The sequence below is a fragment of the Aquarana catesbeiana genome, linkage group LG02 (assembly GCF_042186555.1).
Source record: "Aquarana catesbeiana isolate 2022-GZ linkage group LG02, ASM4218655v1, whole genome shotgun sequence".
NCBI lineage: Eukaryota > Metazoa > Chordata > Amphibia > Anura > Ranidae > Aquarana > Aquarana catesbeiana.
Window position 1 is genome coordinate 131660622 of NC_133325.1, and position 12408 is coordinate 131673029.

Sequence of the window (12408 nt, forward strand, 5' to 3'; positions counted from 1 at the left end):
ATGGTTTTGGTAAATCTAAAGGAAAAAAATGTGAAGAAAATTGTATAGTGTGTAGCCAGCTTAAAGCTATGAACATAATATAGTCAGTGCAAAAGACTTGCCTAGTACAGAGAAATAAAATTAGCAACAATTTGACATTGTATTGAGTCGTTGCTTTTAACAATATAAGACCAAGACCTAAAATGGTGCTGTCAAAGGGGCGACCATAAAACTCAAACTTGAGGGTCAGCTGTCTGCATGCCAGGGTGCCTGCTTAGAAATGAACTAGAACTGGGGCTGCTATTTCTGTAAAAACTATCTGTTAGAGGTAAAATTTTAGTTCTTGCAAATTGTATGTTATTTCACTGATGAGAGAGAGAGAGAGAGAGAGAGAGAGAGAGAGAGAGAGAGAGAGAGAGAGAGAGAGAGAGAGAGAGAGAGAGAGAGAGAGAGAGAGAGAGAGAGAGAGAGAGAGAGAGAGAGAGAGAGAGAGAGAGAGAGAGAGAGAGAGAGAGAGAGAGAGAGAGAGAGAGAGAGAGAGAGAGAGAGAGAGAGAGAGAGAGAGAGAGAGAATTAAAAGATGAGACATAAATCACATATATAAAGTGGGTATAGAAAAGAACCATCCCCTTTCAAATAATCATATTTTGTTGCTTTTCAGCTTGAAATGAAGATCGACAGTTGTTTTATCCAGCTGTATTTACTTAACTTATAACCTCCAAGTGAAAGATAATACACCAACATGTCAGAAAAAAACAATAAAAAACAATCACCAAGTTGGAAAAAAGGATCAGCCCCCAAAAAAGACTTGTAAACTCAATCAAGTGTAGCTAAACACCTTCTCAGTGGCACACAAAGCAATTCAAATTTAAACTGTGATCAGCTATGGTCATTTTGACAAGCTCGGCATGAAAAGAGCCTTACTGGAGCATTTCAATTCCTGGTAGTGCAACTGAAACAAATAATCAACTATATAGGTAGCAAGGCACTGTCAAAAGATCTCTGGGATAAAGTTGTGGACAGGCACAAGTCAGTATATGGATACAATTTTTTTTTTTTTTTCCATAATAATATTTATTGTCCGATGCACAAAACAGAGAACGTAAACAGTGACCAGGATATTACATGGTACAAATTGTTTCACAAATCTGAGGTACATATAGATAATATAGGCATATCCAATATCAAATTCAAAATATTAGGTTGTACATCAGTTATTTAACAGATTGTCTTAATTAACCCTTTTAGGGTAAGTAATGAAAGGGTATTATAGCACCATTCAGAGTGTAAGGGTTATGAACAAAAGGAGAAGTAACAGAAAGGAAGAAGGGGAGAGAAAAAGGAGAAAAGGGGTAAGAGGAGAGCAAAGGAAGAGGGAGGGAGGAAAAAAGAGGCACGAGGGGGGAGGGGAGGGGGATCAAGTTACACAGAGAATAAGCCCTACAATAGTGGGGCAGGGGAGAAAAGAACTGTAGAAGGGGGATTGGTGAGGGAATAGGGAAATAAAATAGGGGGGGGGGGGGAGGGAGGAAGGGAACAAGGTCTTCCCCCCGTCTCCGTCCTGCCCCCCCGCAGCTTCCTCTACCTTCTATCCCCCAAGGGGTAAAGTTGAAAAGGTTCAGGGGTTATATTCGCCAAAGCGCTGGGACAGTTTGAAGTGTGTCCAACAGGCCCATGTGGTCGTAAATTTTTGGATTCTCTCCTGCGATATATGGACCAGCTCCTCCATCTCCTCTATCTTGGAGATCCTACGAAACCACTCCCCGATCATAGGGGCGGACGTGGATCTCCAATGTGTCGGAACGCACAGTCTAGCCGCATTCACCAAGTGCATTGCCAGTGACCTGTAGTATTCGTTTTTAGTTAAGTGAGTATGGTGTAGGAGGTATTGATCAGGGGAGAATGTTAGGGAGTACGTCGTAATGTGTGTAATAAGATCGTGTACCTCCTTCCAATATGGTTGAATGAGATCACATTCCCACCATACATGTAATATAGTCCCGCCGCTGCCTTTCCACACCTCCAACATGTATCTGGGATTGTCGGAGAAAATTTATGTAGAAGCGCCGGGGTCCTGTACCAGCGTGTTAGAATTTTGTATCCATTCTCTTGGATGGCCACATTAAGGGAACCCTTATGTACGCATTCATAGATACATGACCAGTCCTCGTCGGTGAAGGTCATCTGCAGATCTTTTTCCCATTTCGTGCGTGCGGGGTCAGTGGGGCAAGTAGCATCCTCTATAAGCTCGTTGTATATGTAGGAAATGAGATGTCTCAACGGGGGGGCTCGGGTACATAATTCCTCAAATGGGGTTAATGGTCTTGTCCATGTCTGTGTTGTGCCCTGGGTGGAGAGGAAGTGTCCTAATTTGTCGGTAATGTCACGAGAAGGGGAAGGAATGGACGAGGGGACAAGTCAATCTAGGTTCTCATTATGATCTAGGGTGTTTTACCTGTATAAAACTGGTGCGCTAGTATTGTCATGTGGCCAGGCTTGGTTAAGAAAAGATGGTGAAAGCCCTGGCGTAAAGTCAGGGTTACCCCCTCAGAGGGGTTAGTGGGCCCGGGATGGAGGAAAGTGATGAAATTTTAATTGACCGTTTGAAGGCTCCTCATGAGGCTGAGATGAGAGGGTGTCTTACTATTTTCTGTGGCCAATGTTTGGGTAAGATCCAGGGTAGGTAAAAAAATGCACAGTGTGGCGCTATTAAGTGAATACAGTATGAACAAAGTAAACATAAATTATTCAAATCAAAAACATCTCATGTGAGCATTTGTGACAGTGACTAGTGAAAGAATTAACACATATGTGTATATAGATGATTTAAGCATCGAAGGCAAAATCAAATATAGAGTCCATAACACCAAAAAGAAAAAGTCCGTGATAGGCAGTGTGTAAATGGTATACAGGTGTTCGTTGTATATGCAGGAAGATCAATTGGACCCGGTAGCCTGGTAGATGAATGGACCATAAACGACCAACTGGTCTAGATGTATTGTCTGGATAGATGTCATCACCACACCAACGGAGGGAAGGGGGGGAAGCAATCAGCACGATTTCCTCGAAAATAATCACACCACCCAGCCAAGCGAAAGATTCATGTACCATGTGAGAGATGAAGACACTCACATACAAAACAAACTCACATTTTGTGCAGATCAAACAGGCATGTAAATCTGCACAAAATGTGAGTTTGTTTTTTATTGCTATTTTTAATAAATCCAAGTTAATACGTTATTACACTATGTGAGTGTCTTCATCTCTCACATGGTACATGAATCTTTCGCTTGGCTGGGTGGTGTGATTATTTTCGAGGAAATCGTGCTGATTGCTTCCCCCCCCTTCCCTCCGTTGGTGTGGTGATGACATCTATCCAGACAATACATCTAGACCAGTTGGTCACCAAGCCTTCTTGACCTGTTCTAGCATACGCTATTTCAGGCCACTACTTCTGGTAAGCCTCCATATCTTCTGGTGATGGTCCTGGCACCGTTTTTAAATTTCTGTGCACCTTTGGTCGTTTATGGTCCATTCATCTACCAGGCTACCGGGTCCAATTGATCTTCCTGCATATACAAGAAGAACACCTGTATACCATTTACACACTGCTATCACGGACTTTTTCTTTTTGGTGTTATGGACTCTATATTTGATTTTGCCTTCGATGCTTAAATCATCTATATACACATATGTGTTATTCTTTCACTAGTCACTGTCACAAATGCTCACATGAGATGTTTTTGATTTGAATAATTTATGTTTACTTTGTTCATACTGTATTCACTTAATAGCGCCACACTGTGCATTTTTTAGTTGTTCTGTTCTCCCTGAGTCTACGGGTGTGTTGGCTGCTTACTTAGTTTGTTTTAGCGCAGCGCTGTATCATATTTCTTGAAGATCCAGGGTAGGGACTCAAGTGGGGTTTGGGAGAACGATTTCTCTAAGGTGACCCAGACCTTTCCCGCTTCATGTATATTCCAATCCACGAGCCGGGAGAGGTCACTTGCTAGAAAATATTTGTGCAGATCTGGCAGCCCGATACCACCTCTGAGTTTTAGACGCGTGAGACGGGTAAACTTAATGCGTGGCGGCGAGCCCTTTCAAAGGAACAGTGTGCACATCTTCTTGTATGCATCGAAAAAAGGAGGCCGGAAGGCTAATAGGAAGACATTGGATAATGTGGAGGAACAGCGCCAGGGTTATCATTTTTTAAAAGAGCAGCGCGGCCGAACCAAGATACATTGATTTTTCCCCATTCCTTAAGGTCAAGTTGTGCTTTTTTTAGAACCTTGCTAAAGTTGGCGCTATATAAGTCCATTAAATTAGTAGTTATATTAATACCTAGATAGGGTATAGCCCGTTGGTTCCACTGGAAGGGGAAGGATGTCTGGCAGCGTTCCACCTCCCGTGTTGTGAGTGAAATATTTAGCGCTTGCGATTTCGCATAATTGATCTTTAAATATGACAAGGACCCAAAGTGTTCTATATCTTTAAGCAAATTGGGTATGGAGGTAGTTGGGGCTGTCAGGGAGAGTAAGATATCATCTGCAAAAGCAGAAACTTTGTACTCTTTGCCTTGTATGTTAATCCCTTTAATATCGGGATTATCTCTTAATTTGTTAAGGAGATGGATACAAATTTTTTTTGAAGGCTAGATCAATGCCTGGGAGCACAGTGAAGTCTAGTATTCAGAAGCGGAAGGTATTTGGTACAACACAGACAATCCCTTGAACAGGACATTGCTCCAAACTGAATGAAAGAGCCAGGAGGAAACTGGTCAGAGAGGCTTCTAAGAGGCCTACAGCAACTCTGAAGCAGTTGCAGGAATGTCTGACAAAGAGTGGTCATTGTGTGAATGTGACAACAATATCACAAATTCTCCACACATATGGCTTGTATGGGAGTATCGAAAAAAAACCCCCCAAAACACTCCTCAAGAAACGCTACATGCAGTTATGACTGAGCTTTGCCAAAACGCACCTTAAAGATTCTGAGGCCACACGGAAAAAAGGTGTTATGGTTAGAGGAGACAAAAACTGAATTATTTGGCCTCAACACCAAACAATATACCTGGCGGAAATCCAATACAGCTCACCATCCAAACACCATTCCTACAGTAAAGCATGGAGGTGGTAATATCCAGTTATGAGGGTGTTTCTCCGTAACAGGGACTGAAGCACGTCAGGATAAAAGGAAAAATGGATGGGGCAAAATACCGTCACATTCTTGCTCTTTGCTAGAAATCTGCTGCCCTTTGCTAGAAAGTTGTCAATGGGAAGAAGGTTTACCTTCCATCATGACAATGACAAAAAATGACCACATAGTGGTTGAAGGAGAAAAAGGTGAATGTCCTTGCATGGCCTAGTCAGAGCCCAGACCTAAAACCCATTGAAAATCTGTGGAATGACTTGAAGACTGCAGTCCACAAATGGTCACCATCAAATTGAACTGAACTTGAGCAGTTCTGCTAAGAAGAGTGGGCAAATATTGCAAAGTCTAGATGTGTAAAGTTAGCAGAGACCAACAGACTAAAGGCTGTAATTAAAGCAACAAATATTTCAATAAAATACTGACATAAGTGGGTGATCCTTTTTCCAACTCAGTGATAGTTTTTTTTTTTTTTTTTCCTTACATGTTGGTGTTATATATCATCTTACACTTGGATGTTCTAAGTTACACTAAGTAAATACAGCTGTATAAAACTAAAATTGTGTTTTCATTTCAGGCTGCAAAGCAGCAAAATGTGATTATTTTAAAGGAGGCGATTCTTTTCTATACCCACTGTATTTCCTTGGAGTTTCTGCAAATGAATTTAAGATTAATAATGCCAGGCAATTAGAGTTTTCTAGCGCTAAGCACTACCATAGTTACAAAACAGACTTTTTTTTTATATATCCCACAGTACCTGTTTTAAAATCTGTCAAGCATGGTAAATTATTTGCTTTGTTGTTGATTTCTTTCAGTTTGACTTCCACTGTGTCACAGTCACTCTCTTGATTTTCATTGCTGATGTGTGACATCTCTCCCCTGTTCTTAATGTAAATAAACATCTATGCAAGAGAGACCATAAACAATGCATTACACACACAAAGCAGATTATAACCAACATACCATGGGCTAGTACAGGGATGTCAAACTCCATTTCTCAAAGGCCACATCAGCATTATGGCTGCCCTCGAAGGACTGGTTTTATCTGTAAGACTAGCTGTTCAGAGCACCTCACCCCCACCATCAAGAGTCCCCCACCCTCTCTTTACATCACACTGCAACCCCGTTACCTTGTGCTGCTGCAGACGACGCTGGTGGCAGAGCAGGGAAGCAGAAAGTGCAGGGTCCGTGAGAAGGACCATATGAGGGCTGGAGTTGTGGGAGTCTGCTGGAGGGCAGAGGAGGGGGTGCTGCTGCACAGAGAAGCACAGGATCTGTAGGAGTTCTGACCTCCTTTCCGCTGCCAACTGCTAAGATTGGGGGGGGGGCAGAGACATGCCTCTCCACAGCTAGATAGAGAAGCACAGGATCTGGCAGAGGGGTTCTGTCCTCCTCTCTTAAGCTGACTGCTCAGACAAGGTGGGGGCAGAGGCAAGGGGCGTGCCGCAACTGCAAGAGAGGTGCAAGGACCACTTGCAATGGCCTGGCGGGCCGCCTGGTTTTTGACACATGTGGGCTAGTGTGACTGAGATAAGCTTACCAGATAACTCATGACAAAATAATAACGCTCACTGTTGTTGTAAGTAAAAACACATGAGTCATGAAACTCACATCACATGTGCCATACCATTGTAATTAAGCGGAAATGTTTTGGGTCTATATTATTTTTTTTTCTAAAATCAGAAGTTTTTTGAAAATTACATATAGCAATCAGCCATTATTATGACCATTGATAATTAATGTTTTTCACTTTACCTGTCGTGTTATGATGGAATCTGAAAGTGGGTGGGATATATTAGGCAGCAAGTGAACAATGTCTCTTAAGTTGATGTGTTGAAAGTAGAAAAAAATGGGCAAATGACTTGAGCGACTGACATGGGCCAAACTGTAATGGTTAGACAACTGTGTCAGAGCATCTCCAGAAGTGCACCTCTTATAGAATGTTCTAGCTCTGCAGTGGTCAGAACCTACCAATAGACCAAGAAAGAAAAACTGGTGACGGGGTCATGAGCGGTCAAGGTCCAGCAGGCTAATCTAATAGAAGAGCTACTGTAGCTTAACCACTTAACCAGCCCATAGCCGAATGATGGCTACAGGGCGGTTGCTTAACCCCGGGAGGGCGTACAGTGACGTCCTCCCAGAATTCCGCTCTCGCGCACCCCCTGGGGTGGACCCGGCGCTAATCGCGGCCGTTTACCATGTGATCGCCCTGTCAAATGACGGAGCGATCACGTGTAAACAAACCGGCGTCCCCTCTGTATACCGATCGGTACACTGAGCGGTGAGGGGGAGGGATCGGATGGCAGCAGCGCTGTGGGCTGCATCTGTAGTGCCCACAGCGCTGCTCTGTGACAACTGCCATCCATCCATCCTCAGCCATCCCTCAATGCTCTGCAATACCGTGCACTACTCCGCAATACCGTGCAATACCCAGCCATACTCGGCGATACCCTGCCATACTCGGCCATACTCGGCCTCTGTATGTGGCAGTCTCACACATGTGGTATCACCGTACTCAGGAGAAGTAGGAGAATCTATTTTGGGGTGTCATTTTTGCTATGTACATGCTATGTGTTAGAAATATTGTATAAATGGACAACTTTGCGTAAAAAAAAAAAAAAAAAATGCGTTTTAACCACTTCCCGCCCGCCGGCCGTCATACGACGTCCTTGACTTTGTGCGGGGATATCTGAATGATGGGTTCAGCTACAGGCATCACTCAGATATCATCTTTTTCAGCCAGCGATTCCCTACACCACAGGAATGATCATAGCGGCTGTTCCACTGCTTGATCGTTCTTACCGGAGGCGAGGGGGGACGTCCCCCCCTCCGGTGCTTCTACCGACTCATCGCTACGATCGAAGCCAGGATCGTTTTTTTTTTTCTTTTTTTTTATTGCAGGCTTCTCAGCCTAGAGGTGAGATGTGGGGTCTTATTGACCCCATATCTCACTGTAAAGAGGACCTGTCATGCCATATTCCTATTACAAGGGATGTTTACATTCCTTGTAATAGGAATAAAAGTGATCAAAACTAATTTTTTGGGGGAAAAAAGCGTCAAACTAAAATAAAGTAAAATGAACAATAAAAATAAAAATTTTAAAGCGCCCCTGTCCCCGTGTGCTCGCATGCAGAAGCGTACGCATACATAAGTCCGGCCCACATATGAAAACGGTGTTCAAACCACACATGTGAGGTATCGCTGCGATCGGTAGAGGGAGAGCAATAATTTTGGCCCTAGACCTCCTCTGTAACTCAAAACATGTAACCAGTAAAAAATTTTAAAGCGTCTCCTATGGGGATTTTTAAGTAGCGAAGTTTGGCGCCATTCCACAAGCGTGTGCAATTTTGAAAGGTGACATGTTGGGTATCTATTTACTCGGTGTAACTTCATCTTTCACATTATGCAAAAACATTGGGCTAACTTTACTGTTTTGGTTTTTTTTAAAGCACAAAACTTTTTTTTCCAAAAAAAAAAATGCGTTCGAAAAATTGCTGCGCAAATACCGTGCGAGATAAAAAGTTGCAATGACCGCCATTGTATTCTAGGGTCTTTGGTAAAAAAAAACATATGTTTTGGGGTTCTATGTAATTTTCTAGCAAATAAATGATGATTTTTACATGTAGGAGAGAAATGTCAGAATTGGCCTGGGTGCTCCAGAACGCCTGAAGGTGCTCCGTGCATGTTGGGCCTCTGTATGTGGCCAAGCTGTGTAAAAGTCTCACACATGTGGTAGCGCCATACTCGGGAGTAATAGCAGAATGTGTTTTGGGGTGTAATTTGTTGTATGCATATGCTGTGTGAGAGAAATAACCTGCTAATATGACAATTTTGTGAAAAAAAAAAAAAGAAAAACTTGATTTTGCAAAGAATTGTGGGAAAAATATGACAACTTCAAAAAACTCACCATGCATCTTTCTAAATACCTTGGAATGTCTTCTTTCCAAAAAGGGGTCATTTGGGGGGTATTTGTATTTTTCTGGCATGTTAGGGTCTCAAGAAATTAGATAGGCCGTCAGTATTTCAGGTGTGATCAATTTTCAGATATTGGCACCATAGCTTTTGGACTCTATAACTTTCACAAAGACCAAATAATATCCACAGATTTGGGTTATTTTTTTACCAAAGATATGTAGTGGTATAAATTTTGGCCAAAATATATGAAGAAAAATTACTAATTTGCAAAATTTTATAACAAACGAAGAAAAATGCATTTTTTTTTAAAGATTTTTTGGTCTTTTTTTCTTTTATAGCGCAAAAAATAAAGAACCCAGCGGTGATTAAATACCACCAAAAGAAAGCTCTATTTGTGTGAAAAAAAAGGACAAAAAAATCATATAGATTGTGTTGCATGACTGAGTAATTGTCATTCAAAATGTGAGAGCACCAAAAGCTGAAAATTGGTCTGGTTATTAAGGGGGTTTAAGTGCCCAGTGGTTAAAGGAGTTGTAAAGGCAGGTTTTTTTTTTATCTTAATGCATCCAAAAAATGGAACTTCCGCTTTTCGGACCCCCCTCCCCCGTTTTGGCACCTTTCAGGGGGGAGCAGATACCTGTCTAATACAGGTGTTTTGCTCCCACTTCCTGGCATAGATACCCAAGCAACCCGACCGCGGATATAGACACCACTTCCGGTGCCTTCTCCGCCCCCTCAGCTGTCTTCTGGGAGACACACATGTCCCAGTAGACAGCAGGGACCATTGATAACGCGCAGCGTGAGTCGCGCATGCGAAGTAGGAAACCAGGAAGTGAAGCCGCAAGGCTTCATTTCCTGATTCCCTTACCGAAGATGGCGACGGCAACACCCAACAGCCGAGGGACAGATCGGCTTCAGGTGCTGACATCACGGGCACCCTGGACAGTTAAGTGTCCATGTTTTAAAAGTCAGCGGCTGCAGTATTTGACTTAATAAAAAAAAAAAAAAAAAAAACGGCGGAACTCCGCTTCAAGATATAAAGCCTTCTATGTGCAGCAGCCTCCCCAGCACACCCTAATACTTACCTGAGCCCAAATCTCTGTCCAGCAATTACCATAAATCCCTCGGCCGCCCAAGACTCTCCCTCCCCATTGTCTGAGACACAGCAGCAGCGTCATTGACCAACTGACTGACAGCTACGGGAGCCAATCAGGGGAGAGATGGGGCGGGGCCGAACGGCAGCTCCGTGTCTGAATGGAAACACGGAGCTGCAGCTCAGCTGCCCACATAGGAAGCGGCTGGCTGTGGGGGCATTTGGCAGGAGGGAGGGGCCAGGAACAGCAAAGAGGGACCCAAGAAGAGGAGGACCCAGGCTGTTCTGTGCAAATCCATTGCAATAGAGCAGGTAAGTATAACATGTTTTATTTTTTTTAATTGAGACTTTACAATCACTTTAAGTTGCTGAAAAAGTTAATGCTGGGTTCAACAGAAAGTTGTCAGAACACATAGTGCATTGTAGTTTGTTTCAAATAGGACCGAGTAGCTGCAGACCAGTCAGGGTGCCCATGCCAACCTGTGTTCACATTTAAAAGCTCCTACAGTGGGAATATGAGTATCAAAACTGGACCACAGAGCAATGTAAGAAGGTGGCCTGGTCTGATAAATCAAGCTTTCTTTAATATCATGTAAATGGCTGGGTGCATGTGTCTCACTTACCTGGTGAAGAGATGGCACCAGGGTGTACTATGAGAAAGAGGCAAGCTGAAGGAGGCATTGTGATGCTTTGGGAAATGTTCTGCCGGGAAACATAGGATCCTGCAATTTATGTGGATGCTACCCGTCGAGTCCATGCCTGCACATACAGTGGGGCAAAAACAGAGTTAGGTACCTAGTAACTCTTTTTCTAAGAAGTCTTCCAGGGCAGCATCCGAGAGATAGGCTCCTCCTCCCTAAAAAGGGAAACACATTAGTCCACCATTATAAATTTCACAGTCTTACCTGTGTGCCTCAGTTATGTTAAAGCACCGAAAGAATTCCCTGTAAGCTGCAAGCTCCCCCGCTGTACCTGGTTTTTGTCATTTCAAGGGTGGGAACTAGTGCTGCCCTGGAAGACTTCTTAGAAAAAGAGTTACCAGGTACCTAACTCTGTTTTCTCGAATCATCTTCCAGGGCAGCATCCGAGAGGATGTATCAAGCAATACTTACTAGGGTGGGGTTAGAGACTGGAGCACTTTGCGACCAAATGCTTGGTCTTGGTCAGACAGCTGGTCTATCCGGTAGTGCTTTGCAAAAGTACTGAAGCTCGACCATGTCGCTGCCCTGCAGATCTGCTCCGGAGTTGCCCCTGCTTTCTCTGCGGCCGAGGTTGCCCAGGCTCTAGTTTCTAGTTTTCTCTTAGTTCCTTTGTTAGGAACATTTTTGACAGTCTGGAGTCCAGCACATATCCCAAGTATACCACTCTCTGGCTTGGGGTCATTTGAGATTTTTCTGCATTTACTATCCATCCCAGGTTTTGCAAATAGGTCATACTTGTGCGCAGGTTGTTTTCTAAGATTACTGCTGAGTCCGCAAAGAACAGTAGGTCGTCTAAGTATGGTATTATTCCAATACCCTGCTGTCTTAGACCTTTTAGTGCTTCCGCCATTATTTTTGAGAATATTCTTGGTGCCGAAGAGATTCCAAAGGGGAGAGCTGTGTACTGTAGGTGCAGAGTAGCTGCTGGCCCCTGAATTGCGAACCTTAGGAACTTTTGGTGATCCTCCCTTATGGGGACATGTAGGTAGGCATCCTGTAAATCTAGTGTTGCCATGAATGTCTCCCGCGGTAGGATGTTCCTGATCGAATAGATAGATTCCATTCTGAATCTCTTGTATTTTATCCCTCGGTTGAGTGGTTTGAGGTTTAGTATCAGCCTTAGTTTGCCTGATGGTTTTCTTTTTGCAAAGATGTGTGAGTAGAAGCCCTTTTGTTCCTCCTCTTGAGGAACGTGACGAATCACCTTCTGATCCAGTAGTTTCTGCAGGGATTCTAAAAACACTTTTGCTTGATTGCTGTCCTTTGGTAGCATGGTCGCTAAGTATTTGGTTGGGGGGCGGGTGGAGAATTCTATTGCGTAACCGTCCGCTATGGTGCGCAATATGAATTTGTTTTCTGTTATCTCCTCCCATTGGTGGGAAAAAGCCGCCAATCTGCCCCCCACCTGAAGGCAGTCATTGTTTTTTGTTCTTTTGGGTAGTAGGCTTGAGGATGAATTCACCTTTGCCTTTCTTGTTTTGTTAACCCCAGCGCTTTTTTGCCCCGGCTTATTAAATTTCTTGAAATGCCGAAAGGGCGCCTTCCCTTGTTTCTTCTTGGTTTGAGGGA

The 12408-nt window shown here is 43.4% G+C and overlaps 1 protein-coding gene across 1 annotated transcript in view; it reads right to left on the reverse strand.

Annotated features, from left to right (window-relative positions):
• RNF17 (ring finger protein 17) overlaps positions 1-12408 on the reverse strand; it is a 532263-nt gene that overhangs the window by 43626 nt on the left and 476229 nt on the right. The window contains exon 22 of the mRNA XM_073612476.1: positions 5888-6032. Within this exon, the coding sequence (XP_073468577.1) occupies positions 5888-6032 (145 nt within the window). The remainder of the gene's footprint in view (positions 1-5887; positions 6033-12408) is intronic.